The sequence below is a fragment of the Pocillopora damicornis genome, chromosome 2 (genome assembly GCF_964200805.1).
Source record: "Pocillopora damicornis chromosome 2, jaPocDami1.2, whole genome shotgun sequence".
In the NCBI taxonomy this organism is placed as follows: domain Eukaryota; kingdom Metazoa; phylum Cnidaria; class Anthozoa; order Scleractinia; family Pocilloporidae; genus Pocillopora; species Pocillopora damicornis.
In genome coordinates this window covers 34,423,426-34,447,356 of record NC_142671.1, presented here as the reverse complement: position 1 = coordinate 34,447,356, position 23,931 = coordinate 34,423,426, and the positions used below count along the sequence as shown (strand labels likewise).

Genomic DNA, 23,931 nt, shown 5'->3' with positions numbered 1-23,931 from the left:
CGTCACTGGAACAATAGATTTGGCTTAGGTGACAGAACGTTGTATTTAACGGGGAATCGTCCCTTGACATGCAAACGCATTCCATAGAGGCAGCGACCTTCTAATACACGAACTATTTTCCACGTCATACACCAAAGGCGTGAACACGGGATTCGCGAAAGGAGAAGCCTTACGCCTCCTAATACCAAATTCGTCGCGTTCAACGTTTATCAAAAAACGTACAGAGTTTCAAATATGCTTAAGGAAGAGAGAATACTAAGAATAAGGTTTGGACAAACTTTTCTCTGGAGTTATTTTCTGCGGGAGAGACTGATACTTAAAAAAAAAGAAAATAGCGCGCACACATGAAAATATTACCTTTTGTGACACAATCTCATCCGGCTTTACCAAACCTCAAGAACATACAGATGGGGAAATGACACCCTAAAACTAACCCTTAATATCACATCGCAAACGGAAGTCATTAAAGGCCAAAGGATATCCTAATAACAGCTTAGCTTTCAGATTAGAAGATTTAAAAGCGCAAGCGAATTGCAGGAGTCGCTCAAGCGATCAACACCTTTTAACGATCGACTGCCTTTTGCTTTCCGGCTCACCCAGTGTGTCGCCGTGCGCATTGTAGAGTTATCCATTGGTCAAGTGATTCCGTTCATAGCTCAAATTCAACTGTCCTTCATCCAATGATCAGGGTAGTCTCTCATATACCGGGTTCTGAAATAACTAATAATTAACAGATAGGTGTAGCAGAAGGGTAAAGTGAGTGGGTACAGAGGATCAGTGAACAGTGGGCACAGAGGACCAAAGAAACAGAGGGCACAGAGAATTAGTAGCATAGTGAAAAAGTAGGAACAGAGGATCAGTGAACAATGCGCATAAAGGACCATAGGAACAGTGGGCACCGTGGACCAGTGGCACAATGGGAGCAGAGGACCAGTGGAACAGTGGGTACAAAGGACCAGTGGAGCAGTGGGTACAGAGGACCAGTGGAACAGTGGGTACAGAGGACTAGTGGGTACAAAGGACCAGAGGAACAGTGGGTACAGAGGACCAGTGGAGCAGGAGGTACAGAGGACCAGTGGAACAGTGGGTACAGAGGACTAAAGGAACTGTGGGCACAGAGGACCAGTGGAACAGTGGGAAAAAAAGGACCAGAGGAACAGTGGGCACAGAGGACCAGTGGAACAGTGGGTACAGAGAACCAGTGGAACAGTGGGTACAGAGGACTAGTGGGTACAAAGGACCAGAGGAACAGTGGGTAAAGAGGACCAGATAGGAATAGTAATAGGAACAGCTTGTTTCTCTTGGAACAGAGCATATCCCTTAACAATTTTGGTCCGTCAGGAGTCATATTTACTGCCCCGTAGCCATTCTGAAAATTCGTTTTTACTCGTATTTCCGTAGGAAAGCCCGAGTTTTAACGCCAAAAGGGGGATCATGGTCCCAGGCGTTCCTTGCGTAAGCCGCGGAAAATGGGAATGAGAGTGCGACAACTTGTGTTGTCATGTGCTCGCTCTTCGTAAGCAACCTAATTTTCAGAATGCTGTGTTTTGTGAGGACCGCTTTGAAAAGATTCCTGTCTTATACGCTCATCTCACATACAAAATGATGTCGAGCGTTTTCGGAGTGGGCCGGTCCACGAACTCTGTAGCTTGAAAGCTAGCCAAATGTGCAAAGCTCATACTAGTTTTTGTGTTGGCTTTCGAGTTGCCATAAAAAGTTCGCTCCACGTGGAACACTGAATCCTGCGCTATGTGAATTTACACGCTCTGTTTTTTCTCCTCTGATTGGTTCGCTTCCAGCCCTTCGGTCCCTCGTGATTTTTTCATCGTCATTGGACCAATAACACTTCAGAATTGACGTGTGATTTCCATGACGTTTGGGCACGTGACACATATCTTGTTAAATTTGAAACGATCATCAACAACGCTGAATTTCGCAAAAAATCATGGATATAATGAATGCACCCTTAAACGACTCAACGATTGCACGATTTAAATAAAAAACTGTAATTTTATAGACAACTATAGCGGCGTGAGGTAGCTAGCATACAAACATACAGATTTTGATTACCAAGTTTTCGTAAATAAAAAATAATTTTAGTTTCTAATGACATACAGACCAAAATTTCGTTTTTTCATTTTACAAACGTAGACATGAGCCTCAGGTCCTTTTGAAAACCTATGGTCGGAAAGTGAGCAAAAGATTCCATACTTTTAACACGCCTCCGACGTCTCCCATGGAGAAAGGAGAATATTAAAACACCTTTTGTTGTTATATGAGCCATCAAGCTTCCAACATGTATGTTCTTTGGAATAGGCAAACGTATGTGTTTGTTGTGCGTGTTCAACAAAAGCGGACAAATAAAGCATTGTGACATAAGAACAACCTTGCATGCTACAAGACTAGTAGCAAATTAAAAAACATCCATTTCTTGATTATTTTATCCGCAAGTTGGCCAAAGTGGGCCACATGATTCCTAAACAGCTCGCTACAGTAATCACTTCTCAACTACCTCTCCTTGGTACTAATTGTAGATCCTATCATCCGCTGATCGCGGCTGCGATTATTTGCTGGCTCGTTGCACATGGCACAACAACAAACATGATGGCCGTCGAACCATCGGATGCTGAAATCAAGTCTGCTTTGGCAGGTATTCAATCCTATCTACGCAAACGAAAGCTTATGTCGAAGAATTTACACAGTCATAACAATTAAGGGTTTAAGCTCCCTCATATCTTGATTTCTAGACATTTTACGCGATGGTGAACTCTCTCAGCTAACGTCGAGAATTGTTCGCCGTCAACTGGAAGATAAGTTTGGCGTGAGCTTTCTTGCCCGGTGAGTGTGAAAACACGATTGATTTTAGCTTCAATTTGCTTTAGTTGTTTACACAGAAGAAACTATGGCGAGGAAAAAAATAAAGTATCTAGTTTGAGCCAAACACGTGTTGTTCCGCAGGGGAATTATTCGTCATGCAACTTAATGATGACTTGATGACCGCCCAAAGTATTCTGATATTTTTCCCAGTTAAAAGCTTTAAGGTCCCTAAGGTATGAATTGATTCTTCTCCCATAAAACTGTAGCCCAGAGACGTGATAAACTGGAGAATAAAACTGAAGATAAGCAAAATTTATTCGGTAAAACCTCAACTCGATAATTCATAAAATCGTATCAGATTCCGTCGGGATCAATGGTTAAGCTTTGATTGCATTTTTAACTATTGATAATTTTTCAAATTAGTTGATTTCTAAGTCAAATAATTCTACAATTAACGCTCCATCCATACGAGACTCGACAACTATCGGTCCTTCGTTCACCGTTTGAAAATAATTTTATTTGATTTCTTATTGTAAACAAGCTTATATTTTTTTGTTGATTTGATATAAAAACGATACTTGTAGGAATTAAGAATAAATTTACTACTTCATAAATCCTGATTAATTCTTTTTCTCGCTTTCATCATGCGGTTAAACTTTTCTGCATAGCTGGAGAGTTGTCATTCACTTTCACCAAAATCAGAACTTTTAATCAGACATTATAATATGGCTATTAAAATCAATTCCAATCATTGTTGGAATGTTTGAGGCAAAAATAATATTTTCAGCCATTCTTAATGGGTTTTGGGTTTTCTAAATGTTTCACTGTATAAAGCCTATACCTTGGTTCATCCACTATGCACCATTTATCGAAAAAATGTTTCTTTGTTGTACTGTAAGTTATTTTTTAATTTAACCCTTTTACTCCCCGAAGTGATGAACATGAAACTTCTCCCTATAATATCCATACAATATTCAGCAAACAGGGAATGAGAATATTGAAACTTATCAGGTAGAAGCTGCTATCTTGATGTAGCACCAAATTCTTATAACTTATTTACAAGGAAATGTGTAGCAGCTAGAGGGGAGAATTAAAAAGGAGATCTTGGGAGTCGAATGGTTAAAATATGGTATCTTTTCTCAAGATATGCATCCTACAATGTTTAAGCTCCATGTTGCATATATAGTGGAGTTATTATTGTGTGAAATAAGGCATGGCAACAAGTAGCAGGTACATGTCTTGGCAACAAATGGGAATTCTCTTTAAAAAGTGACTGCAATACATGGCGAGAGCAAGTTGCAGAAAAAATTTCACCTTGTGTGACATGGATAATTTTTGTTAAAATCGTGTCATTGTGACAAAAATTTATCTTCATATGACATTATGCAAAATCAGTTATACTTTTTTTTGGTGAGGTCTGGCTGTATGATACAGTGATTTTTTTCTCCTAATGTGTCTCCCTTGTAATGTCAACTAAGTGGGGCAATGGTTAGGTTTTGAATTTGTGAGAAATTGCCGTTTAAAGTCTGTATCTGAGGGACAGATCACCTACCCCTCCCCTAGCACAACCACAGTCAACTGATAACAAGCTACAGTAAGTGTTGGGTTAGGGAAGGGGTAGGCTCACAGTTTCTCAGATGCTGAGTGACATTGATCTAGAATTATCATAAACCTTGTGGATTTATCCAAGATGAAGTGGCTCATGAGCTTACTGGTTCCCTTGCAAATGTCAAAATACATTTTCTGTAGGAAAAAGGAAATTGACGCAATGTTGATGGATATGATTGAAAAGTCAAGAGAAGTAGAAGGTGACAAAGAACAGGAAAATGGAACCTCTGAAATAAATGGAGTGACACAGGAAGAGGATGACAAGGAAGATGAGGAATCATTAGAGGTATAAGAGTGTTTGCAATAGGGACTGTATGAAAAACACGACCGCAACGGCAACAAGAACATAGCAAAACAGAAGATCTAACAAGCAAAATAACAGCACAGCACATGCATTTTAAAACTTTGTACATTTTTTAGCCATCCTATACAGCAACAAAACATGGAATCACCAACTTTTGCATCCCTTTGATATTCCCTTGCCATTCCCTTGGCTCTGGCCAATAATTTAGAGAGTGGGAGAGACCGGAGTGTTATTTTACAGATAAATAGGACTCTGTCAACTAATTGGTAAGTGAATTGTAGCTAGGCCAATCTTTTTGTGAGATATACTAAAATTTAAATTTTTTAAGTAATACAGTGAACTTTAATTGGAACTTTTCCCATCCATCATTAATGACTTCAGAAAAAGAAACTTTCAAATTTGCACCCAGGGTAGGGTTAGGGAACCATGAAGCCTGTAATTACAACTCTGTGTTATATATTTGTTAAAATAATTGTTGATTATAATTTTTCATGTCTTAGGATGATGAACCATCACCAAAGAAAAAGAAAAGGGTTAGCAATAAGGTAACATTTTTAGAGAAATGTATTATTCAAACTATTTTTGTTACCAGCTTTTGAATTAATTTGGCATTTGGTTCTGGTAGATTCTTGCTGTTTGTTTTATCTCCATCTATAGAGCTCTTTTCTATCATTTTGTCAGGTTCAAAGTATTAGAATTATTTTTGAAAAGTTTATATTTTGCCTTTGACTAGAAGTCCAGTAAAAGTGATGATGGCAGTGGTAATGATGATGATGATGATGTGAATATTTTGAATTAAGTAACATGTGGTATTTCCTTGAATAAGCATTAACTACAATGGAATTGGTACAGGCTAACAGTTTCTTTATAAGCATCCATCTTGATGAAGCCCCATCCTTCAAATAAGCACCCCTGCTTCCAGCCAAAATTTTAAGCAAGTACCTCAGTGCTTATTCAAGGAAATACAGTACTGTTGTTGAATTTTGAAGCTTACCATCAATTTTACTAATATGATACCAGATGGAATGATACAAGACAATGTTGAGATCTCCAGACCTTCTTTAACCCTTTAACTCCCATGAGTGACCAAAACAGAATTTCTCCTTACAATATCAATACAATATCAACCAGATAAGTGATGAGAATAAAGAAATATATCAATCTGGGGTTAATTAGTTGGTCCAACACTAGATTCTCTGAACTAACATCAAAAGAATTTTATGGTTGACAGTAAGGAGAATGACAAATTTGATCTGGGAGTTAAAGGGTTAACTGTAAAATTTCAACAGAAAAATAATCAGGCAGTTGAGTGTTGTAGATGACACCTTTTTTCTTTTCTTCAGGAAACTCATGTTTTAGATGATGAAGAACTGGCACGCAAGCTTCATGAAGATGAGAAGAATTTGCGATCAAGAAGACACACTGCAAAGAGACCAGTGGTGAGTTTGTGCTTGATTCCAATTTAATTTGCCCCAAGAAGTATGTTCAGCCCTTTACACCCTAACATCAGTAGGCAAGTTCTCCAGACTGCTCATCTATACATGTACCTGCAGATTCCTTGTGATGCTTACAAAGAGAATTTGTCAAACTATCAAGAGCTTGAGTTTGCAATCAGTTCATTTTATTATTCTTACATCCTTTATATTTGATTCAGGGGTGATTTTGTTTGAAAAAATTAAATGCTTTTTATTCACAGGGAGAAAAGGGCTAAATGATTGTGTAAAGGAATTATTATCAAACGGTGCTCTTGCAAATTTTTATATGTCAAGCTGTGGCACAGTCTGACGAAAATAAATTCTAAGCAAAAGCAATAAGACTAAAACTAAAGATTTTCCAATTTTTAACACAGATGCTGTATCAGTAAACTTTTAGATTTGAATAGTAGCCTAATCTTCACTCATGTAACAGATGTTTGGCCTATTGCAATGATGATCTGACTGTTAATTCTCCCCTCTAGCTGCTAGACATTTCCTTGCAAATTGGTTATGAGAATTTGCTATCAGATCAAGATAACACTTACTTCTGCATGATAAGCTGGGTTTTCTCAATACTCCTTTGCTGGAGAATTTTTGGATATTATTGGGAGAAGTAACATGTTAATCACCTCTGGGAGTGAAAGAATTTACAGCATAATGGAAAGGATTTGTGTTCTCAGTTGGTATTGTTAGCAGTTTTCCACCTCACAAAGGAAAAACTGTCAAGTGTGTTTCTAAAACTAATTTGTAAAACTATATGTATGTGCAATTTAACTTTTAGGAAAGGAGAAAGAAAGCAAAAGCCAAGAAACCCAAAGAAAGTGGTGGATTGACAGGTGAAAATGATTTGATTTTGTAGAAGAAATAGTGCTTACATATTCCTGTGCTCATCTTTTGGCAAATTAAACTGAAAGTCTTTACACAAAACATACGATGGAAGCTGACTCTTCATTTCTCTGTTTACTTCCAGGGTTTAAAAGGATAATGGTGTTGTCGCCACAACTTGCAGAAGTTGTAGGTGAAGAAAAGGTGATTGAAATGAAGAAATTGTTAAATCTGCATGCCAGGTTTTAGTCTCTCTTTGAGTCTGTATGTAAACTGATGAGAAACTTAGAGTGATACTGTTCTATTGGCAGCTCAACTACTGAATAAAATGACTTGAAACACTTGTCAAATGCAATACATATAAAGATGTTCGGCAATAATTTGTATCATACTAGTAAATTAATTTCAGAAGAGGCAGCTATATGGAAAATGGCTAATTTCCTGTTTTAAATTTTCCTTTCCTTCTATAAAGCTCATAAATTCTTTTTTTACCCAACTGATTGATAATGTATTACAAACTCAGATCTTGCGGCAACATAACTTTTTTTTTTTCTAGTAGTGGACAAAACAACACTAAGTTTCAGTTTTATCATTTTGAAATAGATATGTTTTGTTAATTGTATATTTCATCACACTTGTTTCCCTAGATGACCAGAAGTGATGTTGTGAAGAAAATGTGGGAAATTATTAAGGAAAGAAAACTAGAGGTAATGAATGCATAATGAAAGCTGTTCTCAGAAAAGCAGAAATTTTCTGAAGAAATTGCAGTTCTGTGTTGTAGGGGATATTAATACAGGTAACAACATGATTATGGGTGCAATTTGGTGTTAATAATCAGGAGTAAATTTTTCAATGACAACAAAATTGCATGACCCTGAAGGGCAAAAGAAATCATGTTGTTACTTCTGTCTACAAACATGACACTATCGACATTGCTGATCCTAGCAGTATGCAGGATCCGAAGGTCTGAGGTTCGATTCCTTGTGGAGACTTGGAATTTTTTCTTTGTCCCACACTCGTGACAAGACCAATATATCTTTCTCTATGTTGATAATTGTTTATAATTTACATGAAAAATGCATCACAGAAAGTCAAGAGTGACAAAATTTTCAAAGTGTGCATGCCATTTGTAATTATCACTTGTGTTACATGAAAAATGCACTTGTTTTCAGCCAATCAGACATGTGTAATTTTTTCATATATATTATTACAACCCAAAGATAATTTGGTTTTATCAACTGAGAGTGAGATGATAATGTGAATTGGCCATCATGTAGAGTTTCTAAGCTGAAGTTGTGAGTGTTTGCCCTTCATCACAGCAAAAAGTTTGACTAAATAATTTTATTTTCATGTACTCTACAGTAACTTGTGTACTCTTTTTTCAGGATCCTAAAAATAAAAGATTTACGCTATGCGATGAACAACTGCAACAAGTGTTTGGTATGTATGTAAACTTAGGGTTGTGGCAGATTGTCAACAATTGTACCTGGTATATGTGATTGTTGTTTTTATTGAACAGTCTTTCCATGGTAGAAAGATGCCGGATGAGGTGAAATTCAAGCTCCAAAAGACATGGCCAGAATAAAAACCAGAATACTGTAAATTTTGCACCCTATTCATGGCAGCAAATGCAAGTGTTCTTTAGCACTGACAGAGCCTATAGTTTTGCATTTTTCCTTGTTACTTTAAGGTCCTGTTTACATGAAGCTGGGTGGCCCAAGGCGGGCGAGGTAACCTGCCCAGCTGTGGCAAAAAAAATAGCCTGTGTTTACATACAATCTGACTACCCTGGGATTCCAGGGTGAATGCAAGTGTAGCCAAGTGGTTTACCCCACCTTGAGACATTTACATGGCAAATTGCAGCCATGGCTGGCAGGGTTACCCTACACTGCAGACCAGGGATTCCACCTGGATGGGTTACCCCACCTATCATGTAAATGCAATAAAAATAAAATGAAATAAGAGATTATGCAGACTGGCAGGTTACCACACCCAGGCAAGTCACCTCACCCACCTGGGGTCTGCCACTTTCATGTAAACAGGCCTTAAGACCCTTTTTCTTTAGCCTGGGACATGAACCTTTGACCTTACAACATCAGTCCACTGTGCTCTTAACCCTTTAACTCCTATAATTGATTAACATGTAACTTCTCCCTATAACATCCACAAGAATAATCAAACTTATCAAGGGGAAGTTAGTAGTCTTGATCTAACACCAAATTCTTGCAATTTATTTACAAGGAAATGTGTAGTAGCTAGAGGGGAGAAATCAAAATCAGATCTTGGGAGTTTAAAGGTTAATTGAACCACCTACAGCAGCAAGGTTAATTTAGTTAATTCTCACTTTTAGTGTCAGTCATAAGCTATGATGCCAGCAGTCAATGTAGCGAGACAAAGCTAGAGGCTTTTGAATTACTGACAGAACCATTGCTTAAATAGATGTCTCATTGGTAGTTTTCTTTCCCCAAACCCCAGTAAACTGATTTATTCAGGAATTCTCCCATCTGGCTGTGATACATTGCATTTTAAATTAATTATGAGAATGTAGTGCTATGGCAACATAAGATCCTCAAGTAACTTAGGTTGTGAATTCTTCCAACTTGCTTGTAGAATTATGTACTGAAATTAGGAGGAGAACTTAACCCATTAACCTCTAAGAGTGACTAGCATCTAATTTCTCCTGACAATATCACGGTGTACAGAGTTAAATCTGAATCTTGTCTTGATGTCAAAGGGTTTAATAATAGGATTTGGGTATTTGTGAAAACTATATATGAAAAAATACACTCTTCAACTTGGTCTGTTAGTTGTCTCTCTAAAACCATCTTTTATTCCAGGTCGCAAGAGGATACAAACATTTGGAATGATGAAGTATTTAACAAAACACATCATAGATCCTGATAAAATTTCTCAAAGTGCAATGTAAGGATTGAAGCAAGCAACTGAGACATTGTGACCTCTCTGGAGACAAACTCTGCCCAAGATCAATAATTTATAACAAATTCTAGTAGGAGCTTTTAAAAGCAAATGGTATTGTTTGTATTTGTGTACAGTATCTTGATTTTTTTTTTCTCAAGGTTGCTTTGTTGCATTAAACTACAGTTCCTATCACTTGTGTGAATCATCTTTGCATCTTTAATTATCACCTAGTTCCATTTTGGAGTCAAAAGCCAATAGGAACACAATTGTCCAACCATGCAAGCATGGAAATGACAAAGGATGTATCCAAACCAGTCGACAGAGACTTTAAATCTCCCTATTCACTCAAAGCAGCATATGGTAGTTTGCAGCCTTTCTTTACATTTAGTCAGTTTGGAAAGCTGCAAAACTCTAGACCAAAAATTTGTCTTTCAAATCAGCTTTCTTAATTCCCATGGTATCAAGGTGCACTTTTCATTCAACTAATTTATCCCTGTTTTCTGATCACCACATTCCCACCAATAGCATAGCTCCATTTTGTGCACATAAACACACACACAACCCACAATCCCTCCATTTGCTCTGATGAAGGGCTAATGCTCAAAATTTCAGCTTTGGGTTTAATACTAAATTACCACATAAGCACATGTTTTAGACTTGCATATGATTGCTTGTGAATAGCATAGCTACTCAACCTTCAGTTCTCAGTTGAAACACCAACCAAAGTTTTGTGTTCAACACCTTTATAACAATAAATACACAAAGACAAAGTCTAGATCAAATGTCAGATTAGTGGTGTTCAAAGTCGTTTTTCTATCCCAGAAGACCACACATACTTGTCTAAATTTTAGTGGTTTTTTTTTGTCTCAGGGTAATGCTCTTCAATTAAGTAAATGTACCAATCTAATAATTCACCCTAATTTCATTAGATATAGACTGTGCTAATGGTCCCAAGTAAAGCCCAAGGCTGAACTCAAGACCTCAAGAACAGTTTCTTTTCTTTGCTGCTGTACAGTCCTCCTGCTTGGTAAATAACAAAACTACAACTATTGGACACTTGATTTGACCCTTTGACCCCTAGGGGTGACCTGTGTCTAATTTCTCCTTATAATATCACCCCTGAATCACACATTTAGGTCACAAGAATCAAGAAAATGATCACCAACTTATAAAGCTCTTGATTTTTAAACAAAATCTCCTTGTCAGTCTTTCAGGAAATGTATAGAGAACAGTATGGAGAATATGCATACTGATGTTAAAGTGTAAAAGGTTTAGTTAACCTTCCCCCACCCATTTCATCATCCTTATTGTAGCATAAAGCAAGAGACAAGAGGTTTAAGATGTTCAAAACATGTTTTACTATTCCTTAAAACTCTGCCAATAATAATTTATAAAAATGTCATTTTAGGTACATTTTTCTTGGTTCAAAAATACACATTATATACAGATCACATTAAAAATACAAGAACCACCATCCAAGATTATTAGTTACATAGACGGAAAAGTGATTGAATGCTGGACATGGGCATCTTTTATCTGCCTTTCAGTTCACCAAGACCCCACATCATAAATAGAGATACTTAGTTAATATATAATATTTGGTAATTAACCCTGGAGCATTTACAGAGGAGAGTAAAATTTACAATTATCTACAGAATTTTTAGGGAATTTTTTTTAAGCCAAGATTTTGAACTAGGAAATAGTACTGAGAATCAACACAGCTGAGAACCCTTTAGAAAGAAAGAGTTTCTAATACCCACAAGACTGTGTATTCCTGAATTCTAGTTGCAACAATTGCATAATGATTTTGCCAGAAGAGAAATGTTTATGGGTATGCAATAACATACAAATGCAAGAAAGTTGCATTATTGATGTCTGTGTTCATGTGCTCTTAAACCATTTAATGCCACCTCTATTGATGCAAACAAGGGATTGCTTCAAGATGTGGTTTAACCAAGGAATAGTTACTTAAAGTGAAAGAAAAGGTTGAACTAATAGGTACATAAAACAACTTTGGTAATTTTGCCACACAAAGGAAATTGACTGATCAATGAACGTTGCTTGGAAGTTAACCTGAAACTTAGCACAGATGTTTTACCAGTTTTCAAAAGTTACAAGCTGTGTCAATAATCACTATGTTGCCTTAGAGTTTCATAATTTTGACGTCATTTCAAGGCAGCTGGTCTTTAAGATATCACCTTGATTAACTACTTCCTACAGGAAGATTTTTTTTAGTCACAAACAACTAATTTACTGGAATTTGAGCAGAAAGCATCCATCACACCATAATAATTTAATAGTGATTGTTTGGAAATTATTTGATAGTAGTATCTCTCTCCTTTGGATGGACAGTTTGATGGTTGGATAAGTTCAACTCCTACACAATTTTTCTATTTACATCTTGTAAACCATAAATTATTCTATGCTCAAATGTTTGACATCCCATGTTAAGAAATGAGATGGTTGTCGATTGAATAGTGATATTATGTGCTGGAGTTATTTTGCATAAACCTTCGTGGAAATACTTTAAACAGTCTGTGAGCTCAGCACCAGTTGAAAGAAGCCAAACCAAACTTTTGATACAAATTTTTAAGAAAGAAGACCTCTCCAAAAAGGAAGCTTTTTAACATGCAAAACTGCAACTATCAGATAATTATGAGGGCCTAGATTTTAACCTAATTTCAGTGTTGAAAGCTCAGGGCAGTGTTTTTAAACTTGCGCAAAAAGCAAGAGCAGTAAATGCTTATGTCTGACCATATTTATACACGATTAACCTTAACTTTAGTAAATTTGTCTCACTACAATTGTACTGTCTCCCCCCTCCCCTCTCCTCCCAATGCTCTACCCAGCTGTATTCCCAAATGAATTATTATGTAAGCCACAAAGGTGCATGAAGCACCAACTAAAACAGGATTCTAGGAGACATGAATCAAATATGATCATTGAAAATCATGCCTGTAATTTAACTATTTAACTCTCCTCGAGTTTGCAGTTAAACCCCCATCACTTCCCACACTGCTCCCGGTACTAAAACGATCATCTGACTCACTACTGGCATAACCAGCTTCCTCGTCATTTTCCACATCAATTTCCTCGCCACTTGTGGAGGAATCGCCTTCAGAGTGCCGCGGCCTCTTTGCCCCTGGGACTGCCTTGTCACCGCGAAGGAGGGCTAACCTTCTTTGAAGGTCATATCTCTCTTGGGCAAGCTTCCTCTTAGTGTCTATCGCCTCTTTCTCTGTCACTTGTAAAACCTACAAACACAATACAGAAACAAATTACTGCAATAACAATTACACAGTCAATCTCCAAAAATTAATAACATCACTAACAGACAAAAGGAAAGGTATGTCATGATTCAAGTTTTGTCTATTTTTCAATTTAAATGTTAATTCATAGGCAATTAAGTGGCATTAGTCACATTGTGACAACACAATACATTTCAAACTAGAGTTCTTGTTTTTGGCAAATCTTTCCTCAAATTCAAAGGGCATCCAAAAAAAAATCTCTTCTCTAATATATCTAATTACAAATCTCAGCATGATGTAAACAATAAATAAATTCATCAATTTTTTTCATTTCCACTACAATCAAACATATGAGTGCATTTAAAAAAAAAAGATCTTCCTCCTTTTTTCATTAAAAATTTTGTTGTTATGCAAATTCAAGTGATTTGTAAAACACAGTATGTATCTTGTGCAAACACCCAGCCATTCATAATTACTTTATTAAATTCACAGTTTGATTGTCAAAAATGGAAATAATAGGGAAAGATTCCAGTCTAAGGACAACACAGGTTTGTCAATCAAGTTTATAAACATTCACCAAATTAAAAATGTTAATCAACTCTTGCAAATGATTTCTATCTTCAGAAAACAATGGCTGAATAGATTTTAGTGCCTTGATATGCTGTACATTAAATTTCACCAATAAACTTCATAAAAAAAATTTGGTTTTCAGTGTGTCTCTAAACAGCACAGACACTGGTAAACCATCCTTTCAAACTTGAATTTTCCCTTCTTCCTTACAAACAGCTGCAGATTTTAACATCCTTTTTTTTCTAATTTTCCTAAGGAAAAATATACTGATTGCAGTTGTAACTTCACAGAAAAAATAAACACCCATATCACCAAAATATTAATCAAATGACAGCATGAAGTCAATGGAATATTATCTTAGCATTTTATACCCTGAGCGAGAAAAAATATATAATTTCTGACAGAGCACTAGCTTAGAAACACTTTTCAGAGTACAATTAACACCACATGCTTTTTTCAAAAACTGCAGACAGCAGCAGAATGAAACATAATTCCCAACCGAACAAAAGAAATAAAGTCTTCATTACATTTGGCAAAGCAAGATTTCATGCTTCACTTAAATCTAATTTTGTAAAATACATAAACCCTTCTTATCCATTAGAGAAACAAGAGTTTTATTAAAAAGAGCTGACATATTTTTAGTGGACAGAAGTACCTACAGAGCTGTAGATTCAAAAGTATTTCCTGTGCTCAGCAATAAAGAAAATATCCCACTGTTCCACATCAAATTGAAAACAGTTATTATGTCTATTTTGCAGAACATACACTGGTGTACTAGAGATAACATATCAGAGTGTGCAAATGTCCATGAAAAAAAAAATTGGGAAACATGGCACAAAATTTAAATAAAACAAATAAAAAATTTACATTTAGGTTCTCCCTAAAAATCTTTTTAAAGAAAGCAAGATTTACATCTCCCTTTGAAAGTTAAGATTATTCTAAATTTTTTAAAATGTTCCTTAAATTTTGGCTCCATGAATGTATACATTCTTTTTTTGTCCATACCAACATTTCAGTACTACTAGGTTTATTTAAAGAGATGAAGGCATTTTAATGAGGCAGAAATTTCCTCCATGAATTCTTAAATTTTGCTTTAAGGTCAAAACAATATTTCATGATGCAAACATGTTTAGTGCCTCTTAACCCTTTCACTCCCATGAGTGACCAAGAAAGAGTTTCTCCTTACAGTATCAATACAATGTCAACCAGATAAGTGATGAGAATAAAGAAAAATACAAGAAAAATATCAATTTGGGGATAATAAGTTGATCCAATACTAACTTCTCTGAACAAACACAAGAATTTTATGGTTGACATCTAGGAGAAGTACAAATTTGATTTGAGAGTTAAAGGGTGAAAGATATAGAGGCATTTTAGTTGGGCAGAAATTTCCTCCATGAATTCTTAAATTTCCTTTCAAGTTCAAAACAATATTTCATGATACAAACATGTTTAGTAGCTCTTTAAGGCTCAAACTTCGCATGAGGCAAGGTAGGAACATTGAAAGGCAAAATGGAAAGTACTAGTCATATGACATTCAAATTTCACATGATTTTCTGATGTCATTTCTTGTTGAAGGGAAAAGTACATTGATAGTTGAACAATACTGTTGAAGTTCAAAGTTTACACAAGGCAGAGGTTGGAGTACTTAATGCAAAACAGGGAATGAGTGTCATATTACATTCAAATATCTCATGATTTTCTAATGTCAAATCTCGTTGAAGGGAAATCATGTACACAGCTGCACAACGAGCAAAGTGCTTGAAGCTGCTCAGACTTGATAAAAAAACAAGCTGGGCATTTTCTGCCACAAACTTACACCCTGTCAGAGATAAAATCAAGCTGCAGATATGTTCAAGAAATAGGAAATTACAGAAACATGTGGATCATGTGAGTGGTGCTCCTAATCCAATATCAGCATCAATATAAATAATATTCCAAAGATAATGGCCTCCAGGGTTTCCTTTTTGCATGCAAATTCAAAATGTCCCTTTTAACCCAATACCAGGTTTGTTGTAACACTAAACAAGCCCTTGGCAGATTGTTCAACTCTAGAGAACGGACAAAAGCTGAACAGTCACTTCTTCACCAACTACAAGCCTTGAAAACAACTTGAATTTTCTCACTTGACAAATGACCATCTATTCTCACTAATATATTTTCTAAATGCAGATTACAATGCCTCCCCTACAACTAAGATGCTAAGGTGGCAGAAAATAGAAACTTGGTTGGAAAAATACCCTCCCTCTGGCTCTCAAGTTGTCCACAAACAATTTGTCAATTTAGCAAGGCAATGAACTGAATGGAAAGATTTCGTTGTCAGGTAGAAAAGCAATGCTGACTAAAGAATTCAGCACACAACAACACTTACAGAAATGAAATGTTTTTAATTTTTAAAAGACATGTTAATGTATTCTTTGTTGTGCTATGATATGCAAAGTACGTTAGGCCACCTACTACCAGACCCAAAACACACTTCCACACGAAAGGTTATGTTGAAAAAGATTCCATTATGAAGTCAACAACCTTGAATATTGCACAACAAAATAAGAAGTCAACTTGCCTTTTCTCCTTTGCTTAGTTTGAAAAGGTTCTCAGGTTTTAAGACATTTTTTGAGTTTTTACTCTTTTCTTTTCTGTTTGTTTGTCACCTGGCCCCATCAAAATTTCAAAACTAAGATTAATTACAATTCCTACAGCTTTACACCTGGAATTTTTCACAAATTAGCAGCCCTAAACTATACACCAACACTGTGAGCCTGAAAGAGCTGCCTGCAGGGCTCTTGACCCTCAGGTGGGCACACCCTGAACACATGCGCACAGAAATTTCCAGCATAGTTTAACCAGAGCAGCTAGACAAAATATCACATCAAAATATTTCAGAAAAGCAACAATGCTGTGATTGCAAAACGAATGCACATTATTCTCTGAGAATATAAGAGATGGAAGTAAAGATGTACATCTTAAATAAAATTATCCCTTAGGTAGACTCTGCATTGGTTAACAGGACACAATTAACTTTATGGTTCACAAGTCATATTTGTGGCTAAAAATGGCTTCAGAGCTGAATTCTGGGCATGAAAAGGTATACACATTCTGAAATGATGCACACTGTAGATTTTTCTTTCCTCACATACTCAAAGGCCTCTTTATAATCAAAGAAGAACACAACATGTTCTATTAATAATTGCCACTCATTGTAAAGCCAGCTTACTGACTGAAAATGATCTCCACAACAGATGTTTCAAGATTATTCTCCCTTGAATCTATTCCTGATTTCTGGCTAGGTAATCATAAAACTAACACAGATTTTATATTCTCCACTTCCCAGGATTTTGCATTTCCCAAGAAAATTTAAAACTATGACTACAGGGAAATCTTCTGTCAAATAATTTGCATGCGAGGAATATTTGAACAGTGCCAACATAAAATATTCCATTCGAAAAAAAATAAAAACCAAAAAATCAGGGAGATCTCAGTTATGCCAACTTCTATGGCGTTTTAAAATAAGAAAAAAGTGGCTAAGAATATAATTGTAACGAACCTACGAAAAGCAGAGAGTTGCAGATTAATTTTGGAAAGGATATTTTCGGGTTTTCCCCTATTCAATAGAAAACATCTGCTACAACACTTTTTGATTCAGGAGCTTACAAACATCACAGATTTGCATTTGGCAAAGCCATAGCTTATCCAAACGGGTTTGTTTGGAGCTTAATAAGAAGCGATTGTTGCGAATTTCAAGTTTTTATCTTATACTGGGCATACTTGCGAACCGAATTCCTTGGTCATAATGACACGGTTGTGATGTGAAAAGGAATAGACGAAAGTGTTCTGTTTACCTGTATATACTGCTGAGCACTCTGCAGTAACGCCAGCGTTGTAGCTTTTTGATGTTCAGGTGGCGAAGGAACTAATTCTTTCAGTAGCTCAAGGCAGTCCCTAAGATGGGCCCGTCTGTAACAAAAAAAAAACCACAACGTTGAGATAAAATGCGTTACCACAAGGTTCTATCTTCGAGCTAATGAAACTTGCGATTGGGAGCGTAAACAATGGTTTCCTAGTGTTTCTAAACATGAACGCCCACGAAAACTAGCCTCTAGACACACAGCGGCGAGTTTTGCGACAGGTCAAGTGTGGCGTGATTTTTTTTTATTTCACCGGCACAAAAAAGAGGAAAGAAAAGAATAACTCGTTTGCGGTAGTTTCAAAAGGCCTTGGTAAACCACTCGTAATGAGGAACGCAAATCACACGCAACCCTTTCGCTAAGAACCCAAAGGCATCGACTGATTTAGTTTACTAATTGTCACAATTTACTGACGCAAGGGGCGGAAAATTTTTTCAGACGGGTACCAGGCAAAATAATTGCAGTCTGGCATAAACATTCACGAGGAGCCAGTAGCAAAGTTTTTTTCGCGCTCAAAACCAGCGAGGACATCTGCCCCCGTTGACCAAAACACTACTTACTGTGCCCGGATAGGGCTCGATCGAGAACCAAACTTATTCGCATTTTTCACCGAGACCACTGCAGGATCAAATTTTCCTTTTAAAAGAAAAAGCAAACCGTTTCACGCGTGCATACGTATTCAAGTTGGTATGCAATTCGCACGTGTATTCTGTTGTTTTGGTGAGCCACGTGGCAAAGGATAGGAACATTTGTTGAACGGAAACCTCCTGCCGAACTTTTCTGAACAGAAAAATACATTAATTCCTCTTCAAAATCCTTTGCCTTCCGAATTAACATACTTGCTGGTAAAAGCGTATTCTAGGTTAAGTGGTAGGTCTTGTGTACTTACCGGTTTTTCTCTAACTGGTTATGTGTCGTACGGCTGGTAGCATTGACAGTGGTTGCATAGAAAGCGAAAAGGTGGAAAAAAGAGACAAAAGCTCCTCATTAGCAATGTGACATGGGTAAAAAGCCTAATATAGTACAAGGCTAGCCGTAATAATACCAGAATATAGGAGAAAATGCCTTGACAGAACGACAGAATAAAGTTCTGCGATGGACAACTGCGGTGTTTATAAAACATACATGAAGGTTGCTGAGGTTGAAGGGACATAAAGCAAAGCCGTGAGCGGTACTCCTCACGAAAATGCAAACCCACACTTTATGGACATTGCCCAGAGATTACTGGTATGGCACATCGCTGACAAACATGCGATATACCGAAACTGAGGTGAAGATGAACCCACGCCGTACAGGTCTCGGGGAATACCCGGAGCATGAGATTGTAAATGTCCGCTTTCGCTGAGTCGAGCGCAGACGAAGATGCTTATTTCAGCGATACATTTCAGGCACGTTTTTGAGAGCAAATTTACAACACATGTTAGTTTCAAGTTCTTGATCATAGCCCCAAACGCGATCAACAAAACTCTCGATGTCTCAAAAGATAGCAAAGGTCGTTAAAGTACTTCGCATCTGCTGTGTACATAAGGTACACTGAACAAAACATTGGGCGCCATAATCTCAAGCACAACAATTTCAACACATCGCATGCAACGTGGCAAAAGGCGTCGAAATGAAACTACTGCTCTAAAATCTACGACGAAAACTCTTTGAAATGCTTACCTGTAGCTCGGTGAACGTTTCGTTGGCTTTCTCTCGCGTTTGACAGACGCCTGGCTCTGCTTCTTCGCTGTAGTTTAGGGTGGAAAGAGGACATTAGCGGGGCGTGAGAACAACATGTGCCACGAATTTTCTCTGAAAAACAAGAAAAACCTACCTTCATCTCTTTGTTCGATGATTTTAGCAGCTTCTAGAAGCTGTTCGATATTCATTGCCATTGTCGGAGCGAATTCCTCAGCGAGCCAAGAGCGAAATTCACGAGAGAAATTTTTCTCTGCATGTGCTGTACACGGATGGTAAATATTATCAAAATGAAAACAAGATATGTGTCACGCGCCCAAACGTCATGGAAATCACACGCCAATTATGAAATCTTATTGGTCGAATGACAATGAAAAAATCACGAGGGAGCAAAGGGCTGGAAGCGAACCAATCAGAGGAGAAAAAACATAACGTGTAAATTCACATGGCGCAGGATTCAGTGTTCCACGTGGGACAAACTTTTATGACAACTCGAAAGCTAACACAAAAATAATGACAGCTTTCACATGGGTGTGCAGAAGTAAGGAAATATTTTGTTGATCGTCTTATCAGGTGCAAGAATTTCTACAAAATAAACATATGCAAGATACCCTGTATTTCATTATTCTAGAGGGGCAATGATATATTCGGTAAATAAGTTAAGGCGGTGGAAGGTTGTTTGAGTTACGGCTCACGGCACATTGACTAAGCTTGATTAGGGCGGGGAGGGAGAAATTGAGTTTACGTTTGTCCGGTGGGCCTGCTTGAACACGTAAAAATCATCGTCCGCAATTTTCGCCCACACTGTACTATTACGCAAATCGAACGACAGGGCATTTCCAAAAAACATAATAGATATTGTCAGTCATCGCTCTGAGCGAAATGTTAGCTTTTCCAGCCAAAATCCGTTGATTTGATATCTTCAAACCCATGAGATCGTTAAAAGAGAGAAAATTCGTGTCAAGCGCGCTTTTTAGGACGAATGCTGGAGACCGTTAGAAACAAATTTCCTGACAGGATTATTAGACGATCCGACGCTATTTTTTTATCAATATTTGTTTGAGTTCATCAATCAAGACAAAAATTTTTTACGGTTAAATATTTCATCCAGTGTTCACCAGACGAGTGTTTAGACATATTCTTTCATCTGCCATTTCTTGAAAGATTGTACCTTCCACACTGTGCGGTCTATTATGTTTTTGTCTTCTTTTGTGCGGAAATGTATAAGGTAATACCCAGCTTTCATGTCACGATGTAATCAGGAACTAACAAAAATTATTATCACAGGAAGTATTTAGATTCAAGCGTCATCTGGCAAGAATTTCATATCTTTTTTGTTTCGAAAGAACGAAACCTCTCGTGCGCAAGGGAGCGAAGTTAAAGGTGTCAGAATGTGCACGTGTTGTTATGACGACCGATGAATTGTTATCCGCGTGCGCAACCGACCTTGCCGTTTTCAAGGACTGCTTTAGGCTGTCATCACTTGTTCTTGTAAAATGACAATCCTCAAAATGAAGGTTGTCAGTACTTAAAACAAAAGAATTGACCTTGCGTGATGTTATTAGGTTTGATATGACAGGGGTACGTGCTTGAGGCGCTGAGTGCGCGGTGTAGCTCTAAACAAAAATTCTGAACGTGCTTTAAAATCGTTCTAGAATTTTTTCTTTGTCGAGGAGACGGGACATTTCTTCGATTGACCAAGGTTTGGCACCACCAGCAGGACATCTATTATCAGCTATTTTTAACGATCCATAGGTCGTCCTGTCTGGGCCTGTCTCTAGGTTTAAGAAAACGCTGAGACAGCAGGAAAAAAAACTCATTATCAGCTTAAATAAAACAGAAAAAAATTTTAAGATATCAAATGAGAATCTTTGGTGCAAAACGTGGTTGGAAAACCTCTTTACGCAGTTTTCACCTTGGCCTGTTATCTCGTAGTTTTTGTAAATAAAGATTGTCGAGTATCTCTTGCGGTCGACGTCCTAAGGCGACTCGGTAGGGTTAGATTTCGTTTCCTGAAGAAACATGAAATCACCTTTGCTTCCAATTTTCTTTGTCTTTTTTTTTTAATTTGAAATTTCCGCTTTCTTGTGTTTCTCCCTAAAACACAACATTCACACGCGCTACAACTGAAATAATTTTGCATGAATTCCTTTCCAAAGAGTGTACAATGTCATGTAGTGAGAAGGACATAAACAAAATTATAAAACTGACCAAAGTTCAGAAAATCGAAAGTAATACCGTTATAAGTAGCTGTACTTTCAGAGTCGAGTCCAGCTAAGAAGAGCTTTAACCGCTTACAGTATTAAACAACAAATAACTCAATTTGTAAGCTGGATCAAAAGCTTTATTCTCTTACGTTAACAATGTAAATAGACACAATATTGAGCATGATTTGATGCGGTCATGTCTCAAGCTTTAGTCCCACGTTGTGCTTTCTTAACTTGTCGTTATCTCAAATACACTTTAAAGTGAGGCGAAACTGAACCCAAATGAAAGAAAAGTGTGGTGTTTGAGGAGCAGATAGCTTTACGAGTTTGCCGTGTGAAAGGTCCCAGCCGCAGTTCGTTTATGTCACGCAATATAACGTTAGTGGATGGAATTTTTCGAAGTCAATAATTTTGAACGGTGTTCAACGAACACAGCAATTTTCAGACTTTCTTTGAAATAATAGTAGAACAGCTACCCCAATGAAAATAATTTTATTTCTAAGAGTAAGAATGACAGAAAAGGAACGAAATTTTGGAAACGGAGTAGTGTATTACTCGATAGGGACAATCGTTCGTCGTAATATTCCTGGAGGAAGTTTTAATTGCAAATACGCATCGCACGAACTGTTCCATAAAATGCGTTTGATTGTTAAACAGTTTGATCCCATACTTAAATTATTTGTAAAATTAAATTTAACAAAGTCGTCCTCTCTTTATCATACAATGCCACACAGAACCCCATGATAAACCGAGTTGCTCTGATCTCAGGAAATATTAAGGCATCTTAAGAAGTATATGTTAATCTGCTAGGTTTAGATTTCCGTTGAATGTTGTCGAAGCTAGACACAATGGGACCAATTGTAGATGTCTTTGTTTAGCTGTTACGTATGTTTTCGGTTTTCACTTTCAAAGTATATTTCAAGGGCGGCCTCTTTTGACTGCAATTTGACGGCACTATTTCAATTTTTTCGATCTCGGATATGCCTCAATCAAGAATTTCAACCATGGAAACCTGCGGTTTTATAAAAATTGGTCATGTTGTTATCATAAGTTTCAGGAAATTTTTTTGTTTATTTGGAAAATGCTAACGAAGCGAAACTGTGGTAATTGAAGGGAGTTTTCCCACTGAATCGAAAGTAAATGTTATTCGATAATTGGTCCAAAGGTTTACCCATCCATGCATTTAATGAATGTTTCAGAACGTTTAATTTTAACTATGAGCTCTCTGGAAGATTCGTATACATAAGGCAACTTTGTACCAGCTAAGCAGCGAATAGCACCCTGGTGAGTCATAGAGAGTTGCCCGTGTCTGAATTTTATCGAATGAATAATTTAGTTATATTGAACAAAGCGGTTTTATTTCGTAATTTCGAGCCCTCGAAAAGCTCTACGTATTGCGCTTAATGCCAAGGTTAATGAATCTAAATTATTGATTCTAAACAGCGTAGGCTAATCAATATTATCTGTCAGCCTCGCAAGACTTGCTCAGGCATGTCGTGAAAAATATGCAACGTTGGTAGTTTCGAGAGCATCGTTTATTATCTCATGCGACTAAAAAACACAAGACAAAAAATAACGGTTTGTGGTTAAGACATTGCGTGCATGGAATGGCGTGTGAAAGTCCTATTGAAAATCAACCATTATTGGCCTGTAAAAAAAATCTAGGAGGTGTTTAATTCCACAAGAATAACTATAAGTTGGTTGAAGAAATCAACTATGAAATCTAACTATTGATTATATGTAATCATGTGAAAAAAAAATTACGATTAAGTTTTATTATTTCAGGACGATCTGCTGATAGTTCTTTTTGTTTTGTATCAGTTCCCAAAGGGAAATTCGGATTAACACCCCCGAGTCTTCAACGCCGGAAACGTATAATTAACGTTTTGTTCATACAAAGGGAACCACGCGGAGTTGTTTTCAAGTCACTTCAATTTGCAATGTAATTACAAAAGTACTGTTATCGTGCTCACGACAAGTCACGCCGAGAAAAGTACGCGTGAATTTTTGCCCCAAATTTGAATGGCTCCTTTTCCTTGAACAAAACTATATCAGTCCACCTTGAGCCATGTTCGTAGTTAATTAAAAGGCAAAAAGAGGGGTGATATTTAGAAATTGTACCACGAGATCGATTGAATATCTTGGACAACAGGTCATCGGGCGAGGTTAGATTACAAAGAGGTCTTCTGCACCCCGTGGTTGGGTCATTTTTAGTAAATGCAGAATTTCTACGAGGCCAGCTATCTTGTTATGGTCTCAGTTATTGCTTCAATAAGCTTACAATGTGAGCAGAGTTACCTCCTTTATTGGACATTTTTCACGTTGTTATGCATCTATTGCCAAATTTTTAGAATTCCTGCTACCTGGTGACGC

General features: G+C 37.1%; 2 protein-coding genes and 1 long non-coding RNA gene across 3 annotated transcripts; 1 reads left to right on the top strand and 2 right to left on the bottom strand.

Moving 5' to 3' along the window:
* Positions 1-2,472: 2,472 nt before the first annotated feature.
* On the top strand, positions 2,473-10,140 carry LOC113670086 (uncharacterized). Its single transcript, XM_027186173.2, has 10 exons — positions 2,473-2,650; positions 2,748-2,838; positions 4,567-4,711; positions 5,230-5,274; positions 6,073-6,168; positions 6,986-7,040; positions 7,175-7,233; positions 7,677-7,736; positions 8,415-8,469; positions 9,867-10,140. Exons 1-10 carry the CDS (start codon positions 2,602-2,604, stop codon positions 9,953-9,955), a joined length of 744 nt encoding a protein of 247 aa, XP_027041974.2. The 5' UTR covers positions 2,473-2,601; the 3' UTR covers positions 9,956-10,140.
* A 1,142-nt stretch (positions 10,141-11,282) lies between these two features.
* Positions 11,283-19,839, bottom strand: LOC113670030 (max dimerization protein 1). Its single transcript, XM_027186111.2, has 5 exons — positions 19,488-19,839; positions 19,334-19,400; positions 18,561-18,593; positions 17,606-17,720; positions 11,283-13,202 (listed from the first exon to the last, which is right to left on the bottom strand). The coding sequence occupies exons 1-5, from the start codon at positions 19,546-19,548 to the stop codon at positions 12,915-12,917; spliced, it is 564 nt and encodes a 187-aa protein (XP_027041912.2). The 5' UTR covers positions 19,549-19,839; the 3' UTR covers positions 11,283-12,914.
* An 893-nt stretch (positions 19,840-20,732) lies between these two features.
* LOC149051014 (uncharacterized) lies at positions 20,733-21,551 on the bottom strand. The gene is made up of 2 exons (XR_016183803.1): positions 21,267-21,551; positions 20,733-21,145 (listed from the first exon to the last, which is right to left on the bottom strand). It is a non-coding gene; the product is annotated as an uncharacterized LOC149051014 (long non-coding RNA).
* Positions 21,552-23,931: the final 2,380 nt, after the last annotated feature.